The following is a 27875-nucleotide window of genomic DNA, read 5'->3' as shown; positions in this document are numbered from 1 at the left end:
TCGATCTCCAGGTCGTCCCAACACTGGAGCCGGTGCTCTTACTCCCTCTGCTACCTGGCTGTCCCCAAACTCTCCTCTTAAAAGGACATTCTGTAAGAGAGAAACAGTCTTTCTGAGCCTCATTTTCCCCATCCGTAAAATAAGAATTGGATGTGCATTTTCACTAGTGGTCCCCGATTTCTGAAATTCTTTCTCTCCTCTCAGCCTGCTGGTTTCTCTGGCTTCCTTTAACTGTTTAGCTAAAATCCCACTTTACCTAAAAAGCTTTTCCCGTCCCATAAAGGGAATAGCTCCTTTCCTCTGAGATAATCTCCAATTTTCCCTGTCAGCACTTTTTGTGTGCACAGTTGTTTGCACGTTTTCACCTCCGTTAGGTTATACGCTTTTCCAGGACAGGAACTGCTTTTGGCTTTTCTTTATGCCCCCGGCACTTGGAACAGCATTTAGCAGGGGTTTAATGAGTGTTTACCGATTGACTGCTTGATGCTCACTCTTTCATTAGCTTGTAAGCTTCTGGAGGTCAGGGATTGTTTTGTCTTTCTTTGTACCCCCATCACTTGGCATAGTGCCCTGGCACACAGCAGGCATTTAATGAGTGATTCTTGACTTGATTTTGTCGATATCAGTAGCCCTCCCAGTTCTCCCATTTTAGAACTCCAACACCCCTCTCCACCACTACAGAGCCGCCCTAAGCCAACCAGAGGCATGGCCTGGGGGCGGGGCTGGGGAGGGGCGGGAGGAGAAGCCCGTGCGATGTGGAGGAGGCGGGGCCTGTCCTGGAGGCCAATCAGCACGCCGGAAGGAGGCCTCGCGCCCTAAAGCCCCGCCCTCAGGAAGAGCAGCCGCCGCCATGGAGGAATATCAGCCCCACCATGAAGAGGTACCGCCCCTCCCCACTCCGGGGTCTTTGCTCCCCTCCGTCATCCCGTGGGGGCGCCGCCTGTTGTTCTTCCCCTTCGCGACCCGGTTCCATTCCTCTTTTCGGACTGGCCCCATTGTGTGTTCTGAGGGGGTCGGGGAGCTGGGCTGGGTCGGCGGGGCTGGGGGCGCGCCTCGCGGGGACCGCGTGCTCGGTGGGGGAGGGGCGCTCGAGGGGCTCTAGGACTGCTATAGTCACGGGCGGGGGGCGGGGGAGGGGAGAGCTGCTCTCCTTCCGGTCGCCCTGTTCCCCTGCGGCAGGGCGTGGTCGGTGCCTGATCTGCTCCAGCACCCCGGCACCCAGACCTTCTCTCCGTCTCCTCTCCCTCCTCCCCAAGTAGCTTCCTCTTGACGCAGGCGTGTGGGGGCACTGGACAGCCCAAGGGGTGCAGTTCTGACCCTGGGTGGGTCGTGGTTTGGTGCCCAAAGTTTGGCTTGGGGACGATGGGCGTGGAGGCAGCTCCGCTTGCACCTGGGTGTCCTAGGACCGGCCCAGGGTGTGCGAGCTTCCCCATGGAGACTTATCCCTTTTTTTTTTTTTAAATCCTTTTTTCGAGGTAATCGTACTTACTCTTATACAGATTTGAGTTTTAGAAATCGGGGAGAAAAGGTTCTGGAGTAGGTCCCGACTCCCACTTTTTAAGTTTGGATTTTTTTATTTAAACGAGTTTCCTTTAAACATGTTTCCTTGACATTTGAGTTTTGGTTTGTTGGCATGCTTGTACCATGAAGCATGAGTATTGCAGGCTTTCATCACTGAGATTTAAAGTGGCATTTGTTTGAACTCTGTAGACCACTTTCTTGGGCAGCTAGATGGGGAAGTGGATAGTGGAAAATTTAAGTTCAAATGTGGCCTCAGACAGCAGCTGTGTGACCCTGAGCAAGTCACTTCATCCTTTTACCTCATTTTCCTCAAAGGTAAATGGCAAACCACTCCAGCTTCTTTGCCAAGAAAACCCGAGAGGTCAGGAAGACTTGGACATGACTGACCCACAACAGGCCACTTTTATAATTAAGCAGGTGTGATCTTAACTTCGAAAACTGTAACATAGAAATTGAAATATCAAGCCTTTCTAAACTCACTTGGGTCTAAAGTAGTTTTATTCTATCCATTTTTGTTGTTGAACTCTGCGGTGTACTTAAAGATTTTTAAACCCTTTAATCCACACATAACTCTTCAAAAAGGTGTTCAGTGAATTATACAATTTCAGTGTTTGTTCACTTGTTTACGCTGAACTAACAAAGTATTAATTGTGCACTTCTGAACACTTATTTAGCTAGCAGCAATTTAAATACTTGTTGATCTATTGAGGTAGAAACAGATCTCCTGTATTTTGGACTGGGTAATTTACCAAATCATTTACATTACCTAGAGTCATTATTTTTAAAATTTCAGACTTTTTATATTTGTTTTATTCCTTTAAAGCCCCTTGATTATTTGAAACTTGTTATTATAATTAATGATTTTAACAAATCACATAAAGCAGCTACAAGTTTTCTAACTGGTTTATAGCAGTTAGAAATTACTAGCAGTTTATAACGGCAGTAATAACTGAAATAACAAGACCATCCATAATATTTACTTTAAACTATCTGCCATCCAATCCACGTGGATACTTATTGCAACTGTGCAAATAACAGCCTTTTTTTAGGTCTTATACTGTGTGACTCTCATCCCTTTCCTCCCATAAATCCTCCATAAATCCACCCAGTGTACTAAGAGCCCTCCTTTTTATTTCTTGACAATGAGAGGATGCCAGTAGGGTATGTGGGCTTTCCATCAATTATCCTTCACTGTGACTACATGTTTGACCCATCTTTTCCATTTATGTATATTGATAATAACCATTATACCACTTCTTTTGCACAACTCTTAATTGTTAATGAATGTACTTAGTTATACCCACTATTCACTCTCTATTACCTTTTTGGTCACCCACACATTTAATTTTTTAGAGACTAGCTAGCTTACTGTGCCTTGTGTAACCAGCAGAATTTTGGTATTTAAAAATGGGTTTTTGCTTCAGGGAGAACCTTGGGGGTCATTAAAAGCACTTCACCAGTGTCTGTCATTGCCCACTAAACCCATCTTTGCCCACCGGACTCCAGTAATAGCTCTCCCTTGTAACATGTGAAAAGTCCAGCAAAAAAGTCAGTCTTTTGAAATTATGATTAGTTGGTATTTTGTTTAGAATTCTGAGGTCTTTCAAAGTAGTTTTTTCTTCAGTAATTATTGAATTGTTTTATGATTATGAATTGTTGTCTGTATTTGCATGTCATTTTGTATCAGTAAATACAACTCTTTTCATATTTCTCTGAATCCATTGTATTTTATCCTTCAGTTATGCAGTAAAATTCCATTATTCTCATATAATTTGTTCCCCAATTGATGGGCATCTATTTGGTTTCCAGTTACTACAACAAGAAGTATGGTATTCTTTTACATATGAGTCCTTTCACTCTGTTCTTGAACTTCTTGGGGAACTTGACTAATAGAAGTAACTGGATCAAAGTGTGGGTATAACTTTATGATTTGGAAGGTATAATCCCAAATAGTTTTCCAGAGTGGTTGTAGTCTTCAAATACCTCCTGCCCACAACTGTTATTTTCCATTTTTGTCCTCTTTGCCTATCTGATGGTTTGTGTATAGGAGCTTTTAATTATACAAAATCAGGATTGTCTGTTTTTTCTTATGATGATTCTTATCTCTTCTTTATGTAGAAAATTCTTCCCCTACATTATTGTGAAAGGTATCTCCATCCTTTGTCCTTGAAATTGTTTTTATGACATGATCTTTTATATTTAGGTAATGCATATGTTTGGAGTTTATTGTGGTATATGGCCAAGATGTCAACTTAATTTCTGCCAATCCTTTCCAGTTTTTCCAGCAATTTTTGTCATGTTGGAAAGGCAATTTTTGGATTTATCAGCACATTGCTACTCTGTTTAATTTCTTTTGGGTCTTGTTTATCTAATCTGTTCTATTGATCAACTTGTCTTTTTGAAACTAAGATCAAATCTTTTCATCTTTAAATAAATTTAGTTTGTGTATAATAATTTTGGCCTATTTGGAGGGGAAGAACAGGAAGACAAAAGGGAATGGGTCAACCTTATTCTCATTGAATTTGGCTTAGGGAGGAAATGACATAAGCACTAAATAGGGTATCTCACCCTACAGGAGAGTAGGGGGGAAGGGGATGAGAGGGGGGATGATGGAAGGGAGGGCAGTTGGAAGCACCCACTTTTGGAAAGGGACAGGATCAAAATAGAGAATAGAGCAAGTAGGAGGTGGGGAGGACGGACGGAAATATAGTTAGTCTTTTGCAATATATCCACAATGGAAATGTTTTGCATAGCTACATATGTACAACCTATACTGAATTGCCTATCTTCCCAGTAAGGGTGGGTGACAAGGGAAGAAGGAAATGAATCTGGAATTCAAAGTTTTAAAATCAAATGTTCAATATATATATATATATATATATATATATATATATATATATATATATATATATATATTCTATTATTAATATTATTTTACATGTAACTGGGAAATAAGACATACAGGCACTGGGGCATAGAGATCCCCTGTGCCCTACTGGAAAGTCGGAGGGGGTACGGGAGAGAGCAGATTGGAGAAGGGGATATCCAGTGGGATTGCTATTTTGGGGTGGTTGGGTAGGGGAAAAATGGGGAGAAAATTTGTAACTCAAAAATTTTTTTTTTGCTTTTTGGAGGGCAATTGGGGTTAAGTAACTTGCCCAAGGTCACACAGCTAGGTTTTGTGTTAAGTGTCTGAGGCCAAATTTGAACTCAGGTCCTCCTGACTCCAGGGCTGGTGCTCTATTCACTGCGCCACCTAGCCGCTCCTGTAACTCAAAATCTTGCAGAAATGAATGATGTAAACTAGAAGTTAATAAAGCATTTGATTAAAAAATAATAATTTTGGCCTATTATAGCCCTATCATGAGTAATTAATGTCTCTTAATTTATTTATTTATTTTTTTTAGCAATCAGGGTTAAGTAACTTGCTCAAGGTTACATGGCCAGTTATTTCTGGGTATGGTGCTGAGTATCTGAGCCTGGGATTCAATCTCCAGGTCATCCTGACACCGGTGCTCTTACTCACTGAGCCACCTGGCCACCCCTAAGCAATTGGGGTTAAGTAACTTCCTCAAGGTTACACAGCCAGGTGTTTCTGGGTGGGTGCTAAGTGTCTGAGCCCGGGATTCGATCTCCAGGTCATCTCTTACTTGCTGTGCTACCTGGCCGCCCCAAGTATGTCAAGTGTCTGAGGCTGTATTTGAACTCGGGTCCTCCTGACTCCAGGGCTGGTGCTCTATTCAGTGTGCCATCTAGCTGCCCCTCTTAATTTATTAAAGACTTTTTTTTTTAATGTTTTGCAGATGTATTGATCTAGATCCTGAGGGTGTCTTGAGTAGGCAGACTCCTATATCATCTTTTATTTACTTAATTTTTCTTGTGGATTTTACACCATGCTTCTTTGAGTGTTTATCAGCCTCATATAGGAAGCTCTGCAATTTTTCAGGGCTTAGGATCAGTCAGTAGATAGAAACATCTGCAGGATATTGTTACCTATGAGTATTCCCTTTTCAATTTCCACTCTTCGTACCCTGGGCATCTGTCATGATGATGGTGTAGAACCCCTGACCAGAAGCTACCTGGGGACAGTATGTTGTGGTGTAAAAGTACTAGACTTGAAGGCAAAAAAGAAAATCTGAATTTGAATACCAGTTACATGGCCTTAGCGAATGCCAGTTAACCTCACTGATCCTAAAATGATACTTGCAATACCTTTCTCACTAAAGCTAGTAAAAAATGAAGCCTTCAATTTCTATATTATAAGTGTTAGTTATTATGTAGTAGTACAACTTATACCTAACTAGGAATACTAATACAGTATCACTGACAGCTTCAGGGAGGGGCCATCAGTGACCTTTAAGATACCCTGTTCCACTCTGGCATAGCCCTGATCATTAAGTTTTTCCTTAGGTCTAGTCTAAATCTGTCTTTCTGCAACTTTTTACTTATTGCTCCTTGTTCTGCCCCCTAGAGCTAAACAGAACACATGTAGGCAGTCTTCACATGAAAGCTTAGGATACTTGAAGAAAACCATGTGCTTACTTTAAGAATCATAAGCTCTCATACTTTCACATTTTCTTTTGTTCCTTATTGGGACTGGTGGGACCCTAACAGAATAATTATGTTGTTGAGAAGTTTGAAGTAAAGTTCTTTATGGAATATTGACCAGGCTAAGCAGTACCCCTTCCTTCATTCCTTTTCTCATTCTCCCAAACCAGGGGCGTTTCATTATTATAGCTGTAGCCTGTGTGTTTTTAATATCTTGTCCATTTCCCACCTTTGTCTCGTTCCTGTTACTAGCACACCCATCCCTTTTACTTGTACTGGAGCTTTTCCTATTGTGTTTGTTGGATTGTAAGCAATAGGAAGAGGGGCCTTATCTTCAAGGTAGTATAATAGCTCCTTATTGTATCAAGTATACATCTCTTATCCCGGCCTTCGAGACTGCTGTAATATAGTTCTTGTCACCTGACCTATCTAGCTTTATTTTCTGTCACCCCTAAACAATAGCCCTTTGTCCTGGTGTCCTGACTGACCAATAGACTTTTAGGTTCTTTCTGAACTCCTCTTTTTTATCCTTGCAGTTATTCTCTACACCAGGGCTCAAAGGCCCCCCCGGCATAACACTGATGGATGGAGTGCCCAACTGAGAGGCAGAAAGACCTGGCTTGAAATTTCCAACCATTGGCAAAGCAGATAACCTCTCTGAATCTCAGTTTCCCAATCTGTAAAATAGGATTAGTAATAGTACTTGGCCACAGGGGACTAGGCAACCTTTGAAGTGGTATGTAAATGAATTCCAGTTATGATGACCTTGATACTGCCTTTCCTTAAAAGCCTTACTCCATAGAGTTCTCTTTCACCCACCTGGATCACTCTCCAATAAGCTGCTCTAGGCTGTGCCAGGTAGTTTACAGGGGTGGGGACCTTTGGCCTCAAGGCCACACGTGCCCCCCTAGGTCCTCCAGTGCAGCTCTTTGACTGAGTCCAAGGCCGAAGGTTCTCCACCCCTGGTAGTACTTTAAATATCTTATAGATTATTGGGGTTAGAAGGGACATTAAAGATTATGTAGCTCAACAGCCTTATTTTATAGTTAAAGCAAGTAAAACCCAGAGAAGAAAATTGAATAATCGATTTGTTCAAGGTTATACAGCCAGATAGGGGCAGATTTGTATTCTCATAATGTTTTTTTTTTTAATGCTTTATTAACTTCTGATTTACATAATTCGTTTCCGCTAGATTTTGAGTTACAAATTTTCTCCCCGTTTTTCCCCTAGCTTCCAACTTCCCTCCCCTCCAGCCTACCCTCCCTTCTATCATCCCCCCTCTCATCCCCTTCCCCCCCTATTCTCCTGGAGGGTGAGATACCCTATTTAGTGTGTATTTCACTCCCTCCTCAAGCCAAATTCAATGGGAATAAGGTTGACCCATTCCCTTTTGCCTTCCTATTCTTCCCCTCCATTGTAACCATTTTCCCTTGCCTCTTCTGTATGAGATAGTTTACCCCAATCTGTCTCTCCCCATCTCCTCTCATTATATTCCTCTCACCTCTTAATTTCACCTTTTAAGTATCATTCCTTCCTGTTAAATTGGTCCTGTGCCCTCTATCTATGTATACCTGTAAACATATATATACATTCACATGTGTATTCATATGCCCATAAACCCTCATATATAGACAAATATATATATATATATTTCTAATCCCTTCAACTACTGAGAAAAGTTTCGTAAGTTACAATTATTGTTTTTCCATGTAGGAATGTTAATAGTTCAACTTTGATAAGTTCCTTATGATTTCTTTTCCCTGTTTACCTTCTCATGCTTCTCTTGCTTCTTGTATCTGAATGTCAAATTTTCTATTCAACTCTGGTTTTTTCAGCAAGAATGGTTGAAAGTCCTTTATTCCACTGAATGACCATAATTTCCCCTGAAACATGATACTCAGTTTTGCTGGGTAGGTGACTCTTGGTTTTAATCCCAGCCCCTTTGCCCTCCAGGATATCATATTCCAAGCCCTTCGATCCCTCAGTGTAGAAGCTGCCAGATCCTGGGTTATCCTGATTGTGTTTCCACAATATTCAAATTGTTTCTTCCAGGTTGCTTGTAATATTCTCTCCTTAATCTGGGAATTCTGGAACCTGGCTATAATATTCCTAGGAGTTTTCTTTTTTATAATTACTTTTTTTTTAATTTGTACTTTTTGGGGGGGGACGGCAGGGCAATTGGGGTTAAGTGACTTGCCCAAGGTCACATGGCTAGTAAGTGTTCAGTATCTGAGGCCGAATTTAAACTCAGGTCCTCCTGACTCCAGGGCCAGTGCTCTACTCACTGCACCACCCAGCCACCCCTAGGAGTTTTCTTTTGGGGATCTTTTTCAGGAGGTGATCAGTGGATTCTTTCAACCTCTATTTTGCCCTCTGGTACTAAAACATCAGGGCAGTTTTCTTTGAGAACTTCCTGGAGGATGATTTCTAGGTTCTTACTTTGGTCATGGCTTTCAGATACTCCAATAATTTTTAAATTATCTCTCCTGGATCTATTTTCCAGGTCAGTGGTTTTTCCCATGAGATATTTCACCTTGCCTTCTATTCTTTCATTTGTTTGGATCTGTTTAACAGCATCTTGATTTCTCAAAGTCATTAGCTTCCATTTGCTCCAATCTAATTCTGAAGCCATGATTCTCCTCATTGAGTTTTTGAGATTCTTTTTCTATCTGGTAAATTCAGCTTTTTAAGGCATTCTCCTCATTGCCTTTTTGGGCTTCCTTTGCCATTTGAGTCAGTCTGTTTTTTAAAGTATTATTTTCCTCGGTCAAGTTGTTGACTCTCATTTCATAATTTTTTTGCATTGTTCTCATTTCTCTTCCCAATTTTTTCACCACTTCTCTTATTTGGTTTTCAAAATCTTTCTTAAGGTCCTCTGTGGCCTGTAACCAGCTTGTATTTAGCTTTTGGTGCAGCTGTTCTGACTTCACTGTCTTCCTCCTGTTCATGCTTTGCTCCTTTTTGTCCCCAAAATAGGAGTGTAATGTTGGAATCTTCTGTCTGCTTTGTTTCCTTTGCCTGCTCATTTTGCCACTCAATTACCTGACTTATGGGCTTTTTGCCACAGTAGGACTCTGCCACCAGACAGGGGAGCTTTCGTCCCAAACGCTGGGGTTTTCTCAGCTGCCGGAGGTTTTAGATGGGTGCCCTCTCTGAGGTCTCCACATGCTCTGGCAAGCTGCACACACACCCCAGAACCTCCACCCTAGACTGCAATCCAGATCCAAGCAGGTTAAAGCAAGAGCAGTTACCCCTCAGACTGGTGCTTGGTCCCCCTACACTCTGTAGGCCAACAGCTGAAGCTGCCACATGGCGCTGGCTGGCAGTGCTGGTGTCTCAGGTGGCTTTTCGCCCTGGGGGTAAAAGCCATGCACTCCCACTTACTGGTCCCAAAGTCCAGACGGTACTGACCTCTCACTTTGTCCTTTGTGTCTATGTGTTGATAAATCTGGAAATGGCCACAGCTGCTGCTGATCTGGAGTCCCTCTGGCCAGCAGCTGGTCAGGCCCGCCCTGGGGCCAAAGCCTGGGCGTGGGGCTGGCCTTGGCTCCCAGGGTGCTGTGCTGGATTCCTACCAGCCTGCCAGGCCGTCCTCAGCGGGAGGTTAGCTTCTCTGTCATTTTGTGGGTTGTGCAGCTCCAAAGTTTGTTTAGAGGCCCTTTTTACATGGATTGGGGAGGGTGGAAGCCGGAGCTGCGGGAAGGTCGTGCTTCTGCTCCGCCATCTTGGCTCCGCCCTCCTCATAATGTTTTAATAAATCATTTATGTAAGTCGTGTCTTGCAACGTGATAATAATGATATGCTTCTTACTGTAGAACATAGGCTCCTTGAGGGCAGGGGGCTAGTCTTTTTCTTTTGTTCTATGTAACCCCACTCCCTGCTTGGTGCAGTACCAGGAACACAGTAAATAAACAGCTTAATAAATGTTTATTGATTGAATACAGACAGGTTTGATTTTTTTTTAATTCTTCCTACGCTCATTTACAGATGGTCACATAAGATACTTAATAAATATCTTTCTATTTGACTGCTGCTTTGAAAGAGATTTGATCAAAGTTGATCAAACTAATTATTTTGTAGTAAATAAAAAATCTTAGTTTGAGAAAAGTATTCTTTGTTTTGTTGAATAGTGTGTTTTTTCATTTAGCTAACTGTAGAATTTTGTCAGTGAAATTAATTTCCAGTTAGGTATTTCAGAATATATTCACTGTATCATGTTAAGAGTGTGCAGGGAATCAATGAAGGGAACATTTCCCATCTAGTACCATAGATTACACACTATAGTTTTCTATAATTCATTTCTAAAAATAAACACTGCTAATTTAACAAACATGAGAGTTAGAGACTGAGAAAGAACATTCCCGTACAGAGAGGATATGAAGCCACACCTCTATTGATTGTAGCTTACTTTAAAAAAAAAAAAAGATCAGTGTGTAAATTTTAAAGCTGGTATTACACCTTCTTATTGATCTCCCTACTTCATCTCTCTGTAGTCCAGTCTGCTTTCCTCGTAGTAAGTACTTATTAAATGCTTGTTGGCTGACTGACAGCTTATCTGTTTTTTCCTCTGAACTTTTTTCTCTTCCCCTTCTGTGCATTTTAAAAAATTCAGCAGTGTCCTATTTTTCTTTTTGGCAACACTTACACTAATTAGTTCCTTGTTGTTCAGTCATTTTTCAGCCATGTCTGATTCTTGGTGACCCAATTTAGGGTTTTCTTGGCAAAGATAAGTGGAGTGGTTTGCCTTTTTCCTTCTCCAGCTCATTTTACAGAAAAGGAAACTGGAGCAAAAAGGGTTAAGTGACTTGCCCAGAGTTACACTACTGTTAAGTGTCTGAGGTCAAATTTGAACTCAGCTCTATCCACTGCGTTGCCTAGACTAGCTCCTACCTCTCTGTTAAATAAAAAAAAAGGACAAAATGCAATCTTAGTAATAAACAGGCTTAAATCCACACATGTGCCATGTCTAAAATTGCAATTTAAAAAAAATATATATATATATATTCTGATTTTGAGTTTAAACAAAAACAACTAAAATGGGCATTTCTAGATAATAGAACAGAAAAAGAGGAAAGTCCATGAAACTGCAGATATATACGGTAATGTACAGCTTGCTTTCCTTTTTAAGTATATAATGAATTCAAACTGTAGCTTTCATAACTATCTTGTTTGTCTGTGCTTCTTTCTGGCTTTCTGTTTACTTCTCTGCATTTTTCTTTTTAAAAGATACTTCAGTTACTTTCTTTTTTTTGCATCCCTATACCCCTCAGTCTCTCATCCACCCACTTGAAATAATAAAGAAAAACAAAGACCTTAACAGTACATAGTCAAGCAAAATAAATTACTCCATTGGCTGTGCCCCCAAAAAGTAAATCTTTCTTTAGTCCATCTGCATATTGAGTTTCTGTCAGGCAGTGAGTAACATGTTCCATCATTAATTCTCTGGAACTAGGTTGGCCGTTGTGTTAGTCAAGTCAATTTGTCTAAAGTTCTTTTTCTTTGTGTTATTGTTACTGTATAGAAGGTTTGTTCAGGTACTGCTCACTTTACTCTCATCAGTCTATCCAAATCTTTCCAGGTTTCTCTGAAACCATGCCTTTCATCAATTTTTATAATACTACACTGTCATAATGCATTCATACCGACTAATTGTTTAACTATTCCCCCAGTTGATGAGCACTCCCTTAGTTTCTAAAGAGCTGCTATAAATATTTATGTGTATGGATCCTTTTCCTCTTTCCTTGGCCTCTGGGATACAGAGGTAGTAATGATATTGTTAGATTTTGCAGTTTGGTGAATTTAAGGACATCGTTCCAAATTACTTTATAGAATGGCTAGACCAGTTCACAGCTCCACCAATACTGCATTTGTTTGCTTGTTTTCTCGATAATATTTCCAAAAAATGTCACTTTCCTTTTCTACCATATTTGCCAATATGAGGGTGTAATGTGGAACTTGAGTTGTTTTATTTTGCATTTCTTTAATTAGCAATTTGGAGCATATCTTCATAGAGTTATTGAAAGCTTGGATTTTTTTTTCATTTGAGACCTCTGTTTATGTTCTTCAACCATTTATCTTTTATAAACAGTTATTCCTTTCTAAAGGAGAAGAAATGCCTCCATATATGTTTTTGCCTTATTTGATGATTTATTTCCAGATATTGGCAAATTATGTTAATTATAATAAAAATATATAATTATTATTTTGTATTCTTTGTTCTGTCATATGAGATAGTCACTGTGTGCTGCTGCTTTAACAATTTCCAGAGACCTAGATTATTACTACCTCCTGCTTGGATTATTTTTAGAATCACCACCCCCACCTCTGTCCTTTACATACATACATTCATACATAGCATGCTCACACAGCACATACACACACACGCGCGCGCACACATACACCAGGGAAAAAAGAGTATCTGACTTTAAAAGCTTACCATGCTATAAAATTCTGAAGATAATCACCTTTCAAAGGGACTCATATTTAGTTACAAAAATATAGTAGCTTTTTATGGTGGCAAAGAACTGGAAACTAAGGGGATGCCTACCAATTGAGGAATTGCTGAACAAATTATTGTATAGGAATGCAATGGAATCCTATTATACTCTAAGAAATGTTGAAGGGTGTGGTTTGAGAGAAACCTGGAAGGACTTCGATGAACTAATGAGGAGTGAATTGAGTGGAACCAGGATGACAATTGATGTAGTAGCAGTAGTGTTATAAAGAAAAAGAACTTTGAAAGGCTTAAAAACTCCAGTCAGTTCAATGACCAACCACAATTCCATGTTACCCACTTGCTGACAGAGAGATGATGCAGGTTTAGACATAGTGTTTTTTGGACAAGACCAATTCAGGCATTAATTTTACTTGACTATGAATATTTGTTAAGAGGGTTTTGTTTTTCTTGTTTTTCCCCACTGAGAAGGTAGAAAAAATAGTTATATTTAGTTCAATTTAAAATTTTCAAAAATGATGTTTATCTTTCTGCTACTCCTTTAAGATTCTCTTCCCTTTCAGATATTAAAGGTCTCAAGTGAACCTTTGATCAGTTCTAAATAATAATCAGTTCATGTTTAAATTCCTTAAAAGCTTAAAGACCTGATTGTGTGTGTATGATTAAAGAAAGATACTGATGTTTTTGACATTAGATTTTTGGAGACAACCTGATTATTCCATTTTGTCCACTTTTGTATAGATACAAGTTACTTATGATCCTCTAGGACAGGGGTGGGGAACCATGTGGCCTTCTAGGTCCTTGGGTGTGACCTTTTGACTGAATCCAAGTTTTACAGAACAAATCCTTTTATTAAGGGGATTTGTTCTGTGAAGTTTGGATTTAAGTCAGAGGGCCACGCTTGAGGACCTAGAGGACCATATGTGGTCTTGAGGCCACAGGTTCTCCACCCCTGCCTAAGGATTTGTGCTTTCCCAAAATTATGTCATAGAGTAGGGGATCTTGACCTGGGGTCATAAGCTTATTTTGTGTCTGTGAGAAGGACCAATATTTCCTCTATAATAGGCATTGAATCTGCTCTGTGACTTGGGCAGGTACTCAAACTCCAGATTCCCACATACATAGAATACATAAACATGAACGATGGTGACTTTTGCTATCAGTTGTCTATCTCTTCTGTAGAACCTCAGGATTATTTAATACCCAAAACAATCCATCATACTATTTGTTTAGAATACACTTATGGCATAAAATGTGGCACACTTAAACTGTGAAGGTCTTTCACTTCTTTTTTGAGAATCGCCTTGCTTTGAAAAAATACAATACACAAGTGTTTGAACTTATTAAACAGATAAAATGAGGTTTTTTCATGTTTTAAAATGATCTTTTGCTTTACAAAAGCATTTACCACAAGAAGCTCCTTTACTTAGTCAAATTTCATTATTTAATATGTGCTGGGCATTGTGCTATCTGAGGATACAAAAACTAAAAATGAAATAATCCCCATCCCAAAGAGCTTGCACTATATCAAGGGAAACAGCATATACATATGTAAATAAATACGACATAATTTTGGGAGTAGGGAACACTAGCACCTGGGGTGTATCAGGAAAGGCCTTATGTTTATTTTTTTGAAAGAAACTTTTTAAATTTTAATTTTTGCAGATGAAACTGCAAATACTATGTACAACTTGCTTTTCCTTTTAAATATATAAAAAAGTTATGAAACTTTCTTTTTTTCCCTCCCTCCTCCACTGCCCTAGAAATAGCTATTAGACACAAATGTGTGTACATATGTGTATATACACATATGTATACACATGTGTAAATATATACTATGGCTACTTATGTTTATTAGTTCTTTCTCTGGATGCAGATCTTCCTTCATAGGTCCTTTCTAGTTAATTTGGGTATTTGTAATGGTCAAAATGACTTGATCAATTTAAATTCTTAAAACAACATTTCTATTACTGTATACAATATTCTCTCGGTTCTGCTTGTTTTGTTATTCATTATTTTGTACAATTCTTTCCATGTTTTTCTAAAATCATCGAACTTATCATTTCTTATAGCACAGTAGTATTCCATCATGATCCTATGCCACAGCTTTTTAAGCTATTTCGCAGTTGATGAACATCCTTGTATTTTCCAGTTCTTTGCCACCACAAAGAGAGGTGCTATCCATGTGTTAGAACATATACCTTCTTTTTCTTTTTCCTATTCATATTGGGAAGCAGACTAATAGTGTCATTGCTGGGACAAACGGTATAGGCAATTTTATAACTCTCTAAATAAGCATAATTCCAAATTACTCTCTAAAATAGTTGGAGTAGGTCACATTTCCACCAACAGTGAGTTAGTGTCCCAATTTTTACACATACCCTCCAACATTTGTTACTTTCCCCTTCTATCATTTAGCCAATCTGATAGGTGTAAGATGATAGCTCAAGGTTATTTTAATTTGCCTTTCTCTAATCAATAATGATTTAGAGCATTTTTTCATATGACTATAAATTGTTTTGATTTCATCATCAGAAAACTGCCTGTTCCTATAATTTGACTATCAATTGGAGAATGACTTTTATTCTCAAAGAATTGACAAAGCTGCTTATATATTTGAGTTATGAGACCTTTAACTGAGAAACTGTCTATACATTTTCCCCCCAGTTTTCTGCTTTTCTTCTGATCTTGGCTACATTTGATTTTGGGAGTAGGGAACACTAGCACCCATGGGGCAGGGGCAAGGGGTACCAGAAAAGCCTTATTTTAAAGTGGCATTTGAGCAGACTTTTGAAGGAAAGTGTGAGTAATCCAGGGTATTTAAGATATAGTATTTAAAATACAGTTATGTTTTTAAAAGTTTAATTTATACACAACTTTTTAGGAATGCCTAGTGCATTGACTTGGATCAGAGGACCTGGGTTCAAATGTTACCTCTGACTCTTACCTGTATGACCTTCCCCAAATCATTTAACACCCCCTGTGTCCCACTTTCTTTATCTGTAAAATGAGAGAGTTGGAATAGATGGTTTCTGAGGCCTAGATCCCTTAGCCTACATAGCTTTGATCCTATAAATGAAAAATTCTATATGAAAAATATTTTCTGTGTTTTTTTTTTTCAGATTGGCTTCAATGTTGATGAAGCACACAATATTGTGAAAGAGGTAAGTTATATGCATTTTGTTCGTTGCATTGCATTGTACCAACTGAAATTTTCAAGGGTCATGATTTAATTTTTAGTAGAGGGGAGAGCATCAGTGTTAAGACATCATCATTTTTTTATATGAATTCCCTAAAGCACCATGGTAAACTTTAGTTTGCACATCTATAATTTGTATATTGGTTGAGTATTGTCCCCTGCTTTGGGTGTTTTCTCAGTTCTAGGCAGGCATATTTTTATTTTCTTAAACAGACTTATCTCCTTTAGGTAAAATGGATTTTAAAGACTTTTTATACAGGCACAGTAGGAAACATTGCATTTGTAATAAATTTCTCATAAGTTATTAGAGAAACTTATGATCCTTTAGGGAGATGAACTTTCGCAAAATTAGTCATGCCATAGAAAGAGGAGTTCTTTACCTGGGGTCATAAAATTGTTTTTGTTTGTTGTTTGTTTTTGTATTTTGACAACTATGTTTTGATATAATTGGCTTTCTTTGTAGTTTTGTACATTTTATTTTAGGCATTTAGAAGCATTCTGAAAAGGGTCCATAGGCTTCATTAAGCCAGGACTACCACCACCATTACTACCACCATTTTTTGTACAGTCCACAAGCTAAGAGTAGTTTACATTTTAAAAACCATTCTTAACTCTTGGGCCATACCAGGAGTGGGGAACCTTTGACCTTGAGATGCTTAATAAAAAGATGTGTTCTGTAAAACTTGGACTCAGTGAAAGGGCCTTACTTGAGGACCAAGAGGGCCACATGTGGCCTTGAGGCTGCAGTTTTCCCCACCCCTGGGCCATACAAAAGCAGCTCTGAGCTAACTCCTGCACTAGACTATCATTACACAAAAAAGGTTAAGAACCCTGTTGTAGAGAAAAACAGTTGCTGAACGTGGAGTCAGAAGTCCTGGGTTTATGTCTACCACTTACTTAAATGTTTTTTAACCATGGGTTATATGTATGTAATAACCTGCATTGTGTGTAATAATAACAATGATAGCTAGCATTTATAAAAATATATTGCTTTAATGTTTGCAAAATGCTTATATCTGTCATCTCATTTGATCACAATAACCTGTGAGGTAGCTACTATTATTATAGATATTTTACAAACAGTGGAACTAAGACTTTAAAAGGTTAAGAGACTTGCCCAAGGCCACATGGTAGTAAGTGTCTGAGGCAGAACTTGATTCCAAGTCCAGCACTATCCATTCAGATCCTTAGCTGTGCATATATATATGTTAAATATGTTTAGTTTATTTAGAAAAATGTTTGTTTCGGGTAAGATTTTGCTATTTCTACTATAATTTGCCTCAGTAGTCAATATTTAATCCTTGTTCTTCTGTACTTTTAGTGTATAGATGCTATATTGGGCGGTGTGGATTATAATCAGAATAATGTCAACCAGTGGACCGCAGCTATAGTGGAGCAGTCCTTAACACATTTGGTAAAGTTAGGGAAGACATATAAATATATAGGTAAGTAGTAGGCTCTGTATTCACTACTTTACTCTTTCTGCTACTCATGACTTTTTACAATATTTATAGCCTTCCATCTAAAAGACTTGAATGGGTCTATGATCTTTGTGATTCGGGAGTTCCTCCAAAAATACAAATTATAGCTAACTGATACCTACCTCTCCTGTTCTACTCTAGTCTGTGTTCTTCCAAAATTTAACCGTATCCAACATATCAGAATCTTTCCTCATTTTCTTTTGACATCATGAGAGTACTAATGAAGTAATCTGCTCAGTTGTCATCTTTTGTACTTGTGTGATGTGTCCATCTTCTCTTCCTATCATACAGTTCTTTGATGGAGTCCTTTACTTTTGTTCTTGGAGTTCCTCATTGGTTATGTGCTGCAACCTCATGCCCACTGTGACCCTCTTTCTTGCCCTTTCTGTGATACTGATCTCTAATTCTTTGGAGGCTGTGGTGTACCATGTTTCACTGCCATATAATAGCGCTAGTAAAAATGTTACTTTTGAAAAGATAACTTTGCTTTCATGGGGAGATTGGAAGTTTTTCCATTTTCCCAAAAGCAAGCCATATCACTTTCTCCTGTTTAACTCTGGGCCCAACTTGTCCATCTTTACTCTCTGTCCCAGATAAAACATACTAGTGGACAAGCTCTGTGGATCAGCCACCCAAAAGTATATTGAATTTTGGGCAGTAGACATTCTGCATCCACTTGGTCTCTCCTCTGTGGAAACTTCTGGGAGTGAAAAGGTTGTGCAGTGTTCTGCTTCTTGATATCATCACCACAACGTCATCCACAAACAGAAGCACCTGAAGGACCTCACCATCCACAGGGAACCCCTTTTCAAACTGGACACTGGACTGACTGGATCTCTTCCATCATAGTGGTGAATACCTTTGATGAGCAGTCTCCCTGTTTCATGTCTTGTCTGATGTTCATTATTGAACAAGAGTTCTTTCTGCTGTTTTTCTTTCAAGGGATCTTGAATGATTCTGATGGGAGACTCCCTGTTGTAAAACATGACATTTTGTTCCACCATATTAGATGCCTTTTTTGGAAGGTCCCTTATATTCTCCGGTCTTTCAGTTAACTATTAGGTGGCAAAGATTTGGTCCATAGTTGAATTTCATTTATGAAACTTGCTTGTTCCTACTACCAGTGTTCAAAGTACTAGCCTTCTGTGTAAGCTATAAGTCTTGGGTCTCTTTTTCATAAGCCATCCTTTCTCATGTACCCTTCTGTAATCCCTCTTAATTGGGTATATCTCCTTCACCTGAACCATTAGAGCAATTTAGTTATAACTCTCTTTTAACTCTTATCACATTCTGAATCTTATTATTATACTGTCTTATTGTCTCTGCTACATTGCAAACTTCTTGAAGTGAGAACCTACCTTCATTTACATTTCTATCGCCACTGTGCCTTGAACTTAATGTTTGTTGAATGAATCAGTTAGTTAGTCAAAAAATTGCATGGGGCTTTTCACAGTTGCTCTTGTAGGCTATGCAGAAAAATTCAGTCTCTCACTACACATGGAACTAATTTAGTCTTATGACTAGGCATATACTTTCCCTTTACTATTGTTGCCTCCAAAAGCACTGCTGTCTTCAGCACTGTTATGCTCATGTTACATGGAAATGGCCCTGCATTATCAAAGGCTATGTCAGTCAAGAATAATCCTAGCAGTTTATATTGAGATAAAAAGGCTTTGATTTTGGGCCTAGTAATGAGCTGTAAATTATCCAAGATCTACCTTTGCTAAGTGTGGAGAGGCTCATTACTAGGTTGGCTAAGCAGTGATACATTCATTGGCCACAGAAATTCTTGGAGTTTATCTTTTGGGTTGGAGAGGGATTACAATACACAGTGGTGGATGGAGTATCCATACCAAAGAAATCACAGATTTTTGAAGTATTAAAATATTTGAAGTAAACTAATGTGTTTTGTTATTTTCTCTATCCACTCACTATTTGTTCTGTTATTCGTTATTTTTATAGATTTCATACCTATGAAATCAAACATTACTTTGTTAAAGGTATGAAAACTTCATGTATCTTAATTTTTTTTTATCTTTTTTACTTTTGATTTCACATACACATCTTCTCTTTGTTTTTGAGCTCACTCATTTTTTTTCTTTATCTTTTAGTTACTTGTGCAGTGATGCAGAAGAGTGGATCTGGTTTACACACAGCCAGCTCATGTTTTTGGGATACCACATCTGATGGTGAGAGCTTTTAAAGACATTCTGTCAAAGTACAATCCATACAAAACCAATTAGTCCATTTTTGTGACTTAGTGCATTTCCTTTCTAGTTCTGTCATATTATGTAAAAGTGGTAAGATTCTAAAAGGGGTCATAGTGCAGAATTATTTTTGTACGTGGTGAGACTCTTCTTATCTAACTTTGATCAGGCCTTGCTGAGGATTGATAGGGACAGAGCTGAGACTTTGCCTCATTCCATCCATTCCATTCTCTTAACTACTTTTCTATCAGGATCACTCACTGCCTTAGACAATATCACCATTCAGAAAGTGTCTTCCTGAACTATGGGAATGGAGTTTCTGTAAGTGTTTGGGTATAGATTTTACATCTTGGTCCATAACCCTGGGAGTGAACTCTTGGTGGATTGTGGTTCATTCTGAGAATATGGCCTCAGTAGCTTCATTGTCAGTGGCAGCAGAAAGAGTGCTAGGTTTGAAGTCACAGGACCTGAGTTTTAAATCTTGGTTCTGCTAGTCAGTGCCTTGGTAACTTTAGTTGTATCACTTACCTTCTCTGGAACTTGGTTTTCCTCCTGTGTAAAATGAGGGAATTTGAACAGATGCCCTCAATATCCTTTCTAGCTATAAATCTTTGATCCATTGAAAGGCCCTATGAATTGCTATAGTGCTCTCCCAAACATGGCTACTGAAAAATTCTCGAGAGCTTTCAGGAGGTTAGGAAGAGGGGAAGTTAGCTATGAAAATTGTGGTAGAAATGGTGATGGTACTTGGTAGACCTCAGGAATTCCTGTGATGATGCCTTTGTGGCTCATAATTATGCCTGAAGAGCTCTGCCTCCTCTAACTTTGTTTACAAGTCATGCTTTCATACTTAATATCAGCTCAGCTCCTGCCTACTAGATGAATTGAATGTGACTTATTTAATAGATTAGAATGTCGGTGATTTGTAGCATCACTTTTTGCTTTAGAAAATCTTGGAGGATGGCATTCATGAAACACTGAAAGGAAGCAGTATGTTCTGGAGTCTGAATAGCATCAAAGGATACTCGTGTTGTCTGAGCCTAGAATATTTTTCATTCATCCCCTTAGGGAATGCATATTAGGCACTACTTCATATCCAGCATATTGAAAACTAAAGCTTATCTCAGCTGATTTGTAATGTCTGGAATCTGCCTCTGCTCCTTACTGTCTGTGTGACTTTGGGCCAGTCACTAATTACATTTTTCATGTGGGTAGTGTCAAACACACTACCTTTCTGAGTGCTTCCAAAACAGATTAAAATGTAATTGGGAAATACTTAACAAAATAAAGCACAATGTAACATAGATAATATTAATATGTGGTTATCTAAGTCTGTGCTACTGGCAGGGATTCCCATTTCTATTTGAGTTTGACACGACTGGAGCAGGTGACCACGAAGTTCCCTCCTAGCTTGAAATCTGTGATCTTGTGACTCAGCAGGAGGCATCTATTGGTTCTAGATTGTGAATGTGTTAAGGATCTTGTTATCACAATGCTGTCTGAGCTGGCCACAGTTCTTTGCACAAAGTGCAAAGTGAGTGATAAGAATTTGTGACTTTGGATTCCTTAAGGCTCCAGGTGAATCATATGAATCAGTGAATTTAGGTACACATACCCAGTTGTTACACAGTCATAGGTTCACATTTTGGATGCAAAATTTCAACCTTTTGGACCCCAAATAGATCAGCAGAATCCTAGTAGTGACTAGGAGATGCTGATTGAATTGATCCTTGATGATAGCATCTGACTTATGTGTATCCTTACAGTCCTAAACACAGTAGTGTGTGTTGAAAGCTTTCCACTACTCTTTTCAGGTGATAATACTGGGTCAGCCATTGCACACCCAGTAACACTGAGATCCAGGAAAAAAAGTGAGCTTCACTTAGAAGTACAGCCTGAACCAGATTAAAATGTAATATAGTTTCTGTTGAATAATAAAGATATCCCCTTAGAGACTAAACCTAGGTGGAAGAGGCAACTGTCAGCAGTAAAAGATGCCATGGGTTTGAACTGCTTTCTCCTGTTCTACCTGATAGCCAAAAAGTTTGCTAGAATCCATTAGTCTGCAAGGCTTTTATCTGCAAAGTCTAACAATTAGTGAACTCAATCGCCATTAACAAAAAGAGATGGATAGCTGTTACAAAATATAAGAGGGGAAGGACAGCCAAGAAGTGGTCACCTTAGAAATGATTTTCCTGTTCTAATTATGCTACGTGGGACATGGAACATCTGACCTGGTACTGACCAGTACTGCAGAATCCTTCTCCTTAGCTTCCTAGTCCATTTGTTAAGCGTAAAACAGATTGAACCCCAAATAGTTTGTTGGTCTTTGAGATGGAATCTTTCCTATCTCATCCAGGCTGGAAATGCAGCAGCCATTTACTAATAGTGCCAGACTTAGTGTAGACACCTATCAACTTTACCCACACTACAACTCAGAACTCCTGAACTCAAGTGGTCACAGAGGAGAGAGGGTGTCTTAGAGGTGTCTTGTTGAGGTCTGAGGGTGCAGAGTTATGGGGCCCATCTGAGAAAATTCAGAGTTTACCCTCAACACAGAGGTTCTACTTTATCAAAAACTTGTCAAGGATGTGGTTGACTTCCTCCTCACATATTCATCTTCAATCAAATCTGTTCTTTTCCACAAAGAGTACTAGGTCCTCTTTGAGTGATATGTTTCCAAGGATTTGGAGGTGTGTCAAAGAGATTGCTTTAAGGGACTGAGTCATTGAGTTGAACTTTACTGTACCGAGGGTTTGACCTTGCACTTTCGCTGATTTCTTCAGCAAGCTAAACAATACAGCTTGGGAGAAGGAACTGCTCACAGTCAAGGCATTCTTCAGAATGTGGCACCATTCCAGAGTTCCAGATTTGTTGGGGATCCACAGAATACCCCTTAATAGAGTCGATATAAGCCCCTCAACAAATTGATTTCTTAGAATGGGATATTTCCAAACTAAACCCGGACTCATTGTTCAGAAAACATTGTAGTTTACTCTATGACTAAGCTTTGCTTTTGTCAAAATAGCTCAGATCTGTTTCTTGCCAATATCTGCAAAAATTAGTTCTCCAAAGACCTTTTGGATTTCAAAGACAAAATCTAGGTGATATCATAAGTATGTTAAGGAAGCATGGAAAAATTTATGTCAGATCTATGGATAAGGGAAGTTTATTACTAAACAAGAGCTAATAACAACAGAGAAAGTGAAATGGATAATTTTAATCACATGAAATATAAAAAGTATTTACACAGACAAAACTAATGCATCCAAAAGTAAAAGGAAAGCAAGAAACTGGGGGGAATTTTTATAGCAATTTCCCCTGATAAAGGCCTGGTTCTCAAGTATATAGGGAACTGAGTCAAATTAATAAAAATAAAAGCCGTTCCCCAGTTGCAAAATGGTCAGAATGTAGTGGGTGAAAGATGAATTGACTGAAGAAACAAAGCTTCAAGCTCCCGAATATTTTGTTTTATTAAGCAATGCATGCCAATTGCCTAACAAATCAGGACCAGTCCCCTTCCTCAGCTTAGGTTTAGACCCTGAATACAGGGAGAGACTGACTTTTATGCATTAAAACAATCAAATAAGACAAATTAATTTAAAGGAAACAATGCAACATTAGGTAATCTGATTTGTAATTGGAGAAAAGCTTAGGAATTTTGCTCATTGAGAGGGGGAAAATGAACAAGTAGAGATGTTCCACATTGCCCAAGTATTTAAACAATCAAGGGAACATAGAAACAACTGATTGATCAGTATAAAGTCAGTTTTCAGATAAGGATTGCTTGAGATGTACAATTGCAAGAAAACTCCTTACATCAGTCTTTGGATCTGACCTGGTTTCTGGTCAGCCTAACCTAGATCAGGGCTTCAGGGCCACAGGTTCCTCACCCCTGACCTAAGTCCTTAGTTAAGAGTCTGTAAACAACAGGTAGGGGTGGTCCAGCTTCCCAGCCACACAGGGCTAGGTTCAAATAATGTGATAAAGTTTTCTCATAATTCCAATAATTATTCAATTATGTTTTCTCACGAGACAGAAATTGTAATGGACCCATAATTGAATAGAAAGGGAACTGAAGGGGCAGCCAGGTGGCTCAGCGAGTAAGAGCACCGGCCCCAGTGTCGGGATGACCTGGGGATCGAATCCCGGGTTCAGATACTTAGCACCACACCCAGAAATAACTGGCCTGTAACCTTGAGCAAGTTACTTAACCCCAATTGCTTTAAAAAAAAAAAAGAAAGGGAACTGAACTAGCTTTGGAATTGAGTCACAAGATGCAGTCAGTGTGGTTCACTCAAATCCCATGACCACTTACTGCTCCAATCCTTCAGTTCCCTCAAAAGGATATGAACAGGCAGTTTTCAGAAGGAGAAATCAAAACTACCAATAGTCATATGAAGAAATGCTCCAAATCACTGTTGATCTGAGAAATACAAATTAGATACCACCTGATACCTGTCAGGTTGGCTAACATGACAAAAACGAAAATGACAAATACTGGAGGGGATGTGCAAAAACAGAAACACTGATGCACTATTGGTAGAGTTTGTGAACTGATCCAGCCATTTTGGAGAACAATTTGGAACTATTCCCAAAGGGCTGCCATCCTGCATACCCTTTGACCAGCAGTACCACAGCTAGGACTGTGTCCTAGAGGAGATCAAAGGAAAAGGACCCTTTTGTACAAAAATATGTATAGCAGCTTTTTTGGTGGCAAAGAATTGGAAGTTGAGGTAATGCCCATCAATTGAGGAATGACTGAACAAGTTATAGTATTTGATTGTGATAGAATACTATTGTGCTTTAAGAGATTACTAAGGGAATGTTTTCAGAAAACCCTGGGAAGTTATGTGAACTGATGCAAAGTTTAGTGAGCAGAACCAGAACATTTTACAGCAGTGTTTTAATAGTAGTTGACCATGAAGACTTAGCTACTCCGATCAATATAATGATCCCAGACAATTCCAGAAGACTTATGATGAAAAATGCCTTCCACCTCCAGAGAGAGAAGGGATGAACTCTGAGTGCAGATTGAAGCACACCCTTTTCACTTTCTTTCATTCTTGTGTGTGTGTGTGTGTGTTTTCTTTCGCAGCATTGTTAATATGAAAATATTTTGCATGACTTGACATGTATAATCAATATATTGCTTGTTTTCTCAAGAGGTAGAGGTGAGATGAGCAGGAGGGAGAGAATTTGGAACTTAATATTTTTAAATATGAATTTTTAAAAATTTTACATGTAATTTGGAAATATTTAACAAAATAAATTTTAAAATATATATATTTTTAAAAGGCAAAATCCAGTCATTCGGTGGAGTACCTCTTTCTTTCATCAGTGGCATCATAGTGGGATGGGCCCCAGAAAAAAATTATTAGGTCACACTTACCTTCTCATCTGGAAATTCATGTGGGTAGTACATTTGTAGGCATAATTTGATCTAGATCAGAAATTTAAATTTAATTGTAATCACAAGATTTTATGGGGCAACTGTGTCTAGAGCCTTTCTTCCTTAGCAGTGACCATCTGAGCCTATACAACGTTTTCAACAGTGGTTGCAGTTGAGATTAGGGGTTTTATGCTCTCTACTTAGCAGTGTCCAGTAGAATTGATATTATTGTCTATTGGAAAATACATAGTGTGCTACAAGCTAATATGGGTAGACAAGGGAGTCATCAACACATACTTGGGTCAAGTCTTGTTAAAGACCAAGTTATACCAATGGTATATGAGGGCAGGAGTAAAAGTCTGGGATTAAGAAAAGGGCTGGTAGGAAAGTTTTCTGAAAACAGATCTAAAATGTATGGAAAATTTACTATGTGCCTATATTTCTTAATAGGTCATAGGATTTTAGAGCTGGAGGAGACCTTAAAAACCATAGACCAATCCCCTGTATTAAATAAACATACCCAGATACATTAAGTGGTCAAGAAGTTAAGTCAATGGGATTTGAACTTAAATTCTCTGGCTCTAAATTTGGGGATCTAACAATTATACCACAGATACCTACTTCTCAATAAGTATAAATTAGTCAACCAGCTGAGTGAGCCTACAGTGTCATCAGTTTGTGTGCTTTGTATAAATGTTCCTATGTATGGACACCACTAGCCATCCTGGCCTCTGTTAATCCCTTGTAGCTGTGGAGTTTTAAATGCCTAAAGTTTAAAAAAAAAAACAATTAAAATAATTCAAAGATAAAAATCTATTTCCTTGTCATTTTAGTGTTTTCTGGTATTTTATTTTATTTTTATTTTGTCTTTTCAGGAACCTGTACCGTAAGATGGGAGAATCAAACTATGAACTGTATCGTCAATGTTTTTGCCATTGCTATTATCCTGTAGCTAAACAGAAATATTATACCAGCGCCTTTAACATAAGAAATTATCAAAATGTTCTTGAAAAAAACTATTCATAGTATTATATAATTATCTTATTTTTGCACTAAAATGTGTGCAAATTGTGTGTGCAATTGGCTTCAGAACAGTAAAAGTTGAACATTGTAACTAAGTAACCTTAGAGCTCAAAATGTACTTTAATTAAAAACATCTGCTTAGTTAGAAAAATATCAAATCCAGAAAAATAAGACATTAAAATGTCTAAATACTATATTTATATTTGCACCAGCCTTCCATTAGCACTTCGTATCCAGGGAGAAGGAAGAATTAAGCTTGTGATGATAAACTTCTCTTGAGGTGGAAAAATAGAATTCTACCTGCATAAGTCTGTATAAATTAACCCAAGTTCTTAGTTCAATAATCATCAGTGCCTCATTTGGTTATACATGCAAGATACTATAAGTATTATATATTTTTCTTTTTTTATCAAGTACTATTATATAATAACTAGATTTAATTTTTTAAAAATAATTATTTAATGATTTGTTGCCTTTTATTTCAAAATTCCAAGTTAACAATTGAACAATATTGGTGGATTGATTTCTCTAGCCCAATAAAGTTCATCATAGAATAATAACAGATATGCTGATTCAATAATAATTGTCTTTCAAATCATTCATTCTGTGTTCAACAAATATTTGTTGATCACCCACTATGTATAGCATCTTGTTTAGTTGCCACATTGTTGGTGCCTTCCTCCCAGTTTGGAAACTGTAGCATTTATAATTTGGGTTGTGGACATGGGAATAAAAGCATTTGGTCTGCAGTTTAGAGCATATAAGACAGTGGTATTTAATTAATTTTAAGAGAAAAATAAAATGAACAGAAGCCATGTAAAAGTTAGCTAAATCAAGTTCTTACTATAAATAGATTTTATTTACCATTGTGGACCTGACTTAGAGAAATATTTAAAGAAAGGATAAATATGCACATTTAATTTTGTTCTTAGTTTCATAACTAGTAAGTTGTATTTATTGTTCTGATTATTAACTAGCATTTGTAAGTCACCTATATGATGTTTAAAATATGTAGAGTAAGTTACAAGTGTAAAGTGTGCATTCATTAGGTTATGTAATAACTCAGGGCTTATGAAATATAGTAAAATATATTGAGAAGTAAAGACTTTAAATTAGTACACACAGCTGGGCTACCAAATGCGAAGTCAATCTGCTGTCTAAGCAAGAAAATGAGGTTATAAATGCAAATAATCTTTTAAGACTGATTGAATCTATAGAGTGAAACTAATACATTGAATTTTTGAAGAAAGGCTGAGTGATAATATAGTAAATATTAATGGGGCATAAGGTGGTGATATTTGCATGTTTGTATTTTAGCTATATAACAAGGACAGTTTAAGAGCTTAAGATGAATATTAGAAAAAAGATAAGTTCAGTTTAAATGTAGTAGTGTACCTCTTTTGGTACATCAGAATTTATCTCATAACTATTACTTTGATGCTGGGTTTTTTTGCACTTGAAGATTGTATTAGAGTGATCAAAGCACTAGTGTAATTGAGTGATGTTATTGAATCTCAGTTTCTTAAAAAATAACCACAGAAACATATGCCTTGTGAAATCATGTTTTAAAGAATTTGCTTGATACTGTTACTGTAGCTAAAAGGTAATAAAGATTGTTTGCCTTACCTGTACTTTTGCTTTCTGGATGATCATAGTATGATTAAAAACAAAGTATAATACTATTGTACAAAATACCCAACAGTGGAAATGGAGAGAAATGATCATGTGTGTATGGACACACACACAGAAGTGTGTGGACACATGTATGTATACATGCATATGTGTATACATATTTGTATGTTTTATGTATGTATATACGTATATTTTAAATGTCCATGTGATTTAAGTTGAAGTTATGCTCTCAATTAGTACAAAATTATAGGCCCTTCTATTTTTTCTTTTTGTTCTTTAAAACTTTACACAAAACAGCTCAGTACAAATGAATTCTGCAGCTATTTTCTCCTAATCTATGTTTATAGGAAAGGCATTGTTTTCCAACATGTAAATGAGATTTGTGTTTGCTTTTAATTAAGAGGCTTAAATTTGTAAA

General features: G+C 38.0%; 1 protein-coding gene across 2 annotated transcripts; it reads left to right on the top strand.

The window, feature by feature from the left end:
- Positions 1 to 761: 761 nt before the first annotated feature.
- On the top strand, positions 762 to 27456 carry DYNLT3 (dynein light chain Tctex-type 3). Of its 2 annotated transcripts, XM_069063474.1 has the most exons (6): positions 782 to 880; positions 1837 to 1938; positions 15646 to 15687; positions 17044 to 17167; positions 19315 to 19392; positions 25678 to 27456. In XM_069063474.1, exons 1-6 carry the CDS (start codon positions 851 to 853, stop codon positions 25752 to 25754), a joined length of 453 nt encoding a protein of 150 aa, XP_068919575.1. In that variant the 5' UTR covers positions 782 to 850; the 3' UTR covers positions 25755 to 27456. The 2 variants fall into 2 exon arrangements, with proteins under 2 accessions (XP_068919576.1, XP_068919575.1); XM_069063475.1 differs by lacking the exon at positions 1837 to 1938 and having other exon boundaries at positions 762 to 880.
- The last annotated feature ends 419 nt before the right edge of the window (positions 27457 to 27875 follow it).

This window comes from Petaurus breviceps, unplaced genomic scaffold (assembly GCF_028583685.1).
Source record: "Petaurus breviceps papuanus isolate PSGF00001 unplaced genomic scaffold, PetGlider_PUasm1.0 90574, whole genome shotgun sequence".
In the NCBI taxonomy this organism is placed as follows: domain Eukaryota; kingdom Metazoa; phylum Chordata; class Mammalia; order Diprotodontia; family Petauridae; genus Petaurus; species Petaurus breviceps.
The sequence above is the reverse complement of the archived record's forward strand: the minus strand, read 5'-3'. Positions and strand labels throughout refer to the sequence as shown.

Excerpts from the sequence above, each read along its gene's own strand:
- DYNLT3 (XM_069063474.1), top strand. The coding sequence starts at position 851 with ATGGAGGAATATCAGCCCCACCATGAAGAG. Across the intron at positions 1,939-15,645 it reads CCACTTTTATAATTAAGCAG|ATTGGCTTCAATGTTGATGA; the intron begins GTGTGATCTTAA and ends TTTTTTTTTCAG. Across the intron at positions 19,393-25,677 it reads TTGGGATACCACATCTGATG|GAACCTGTACCGTAAGATGG; the intron begins GTGAGAGCTTTT and ends TTGTCTTTTCAG.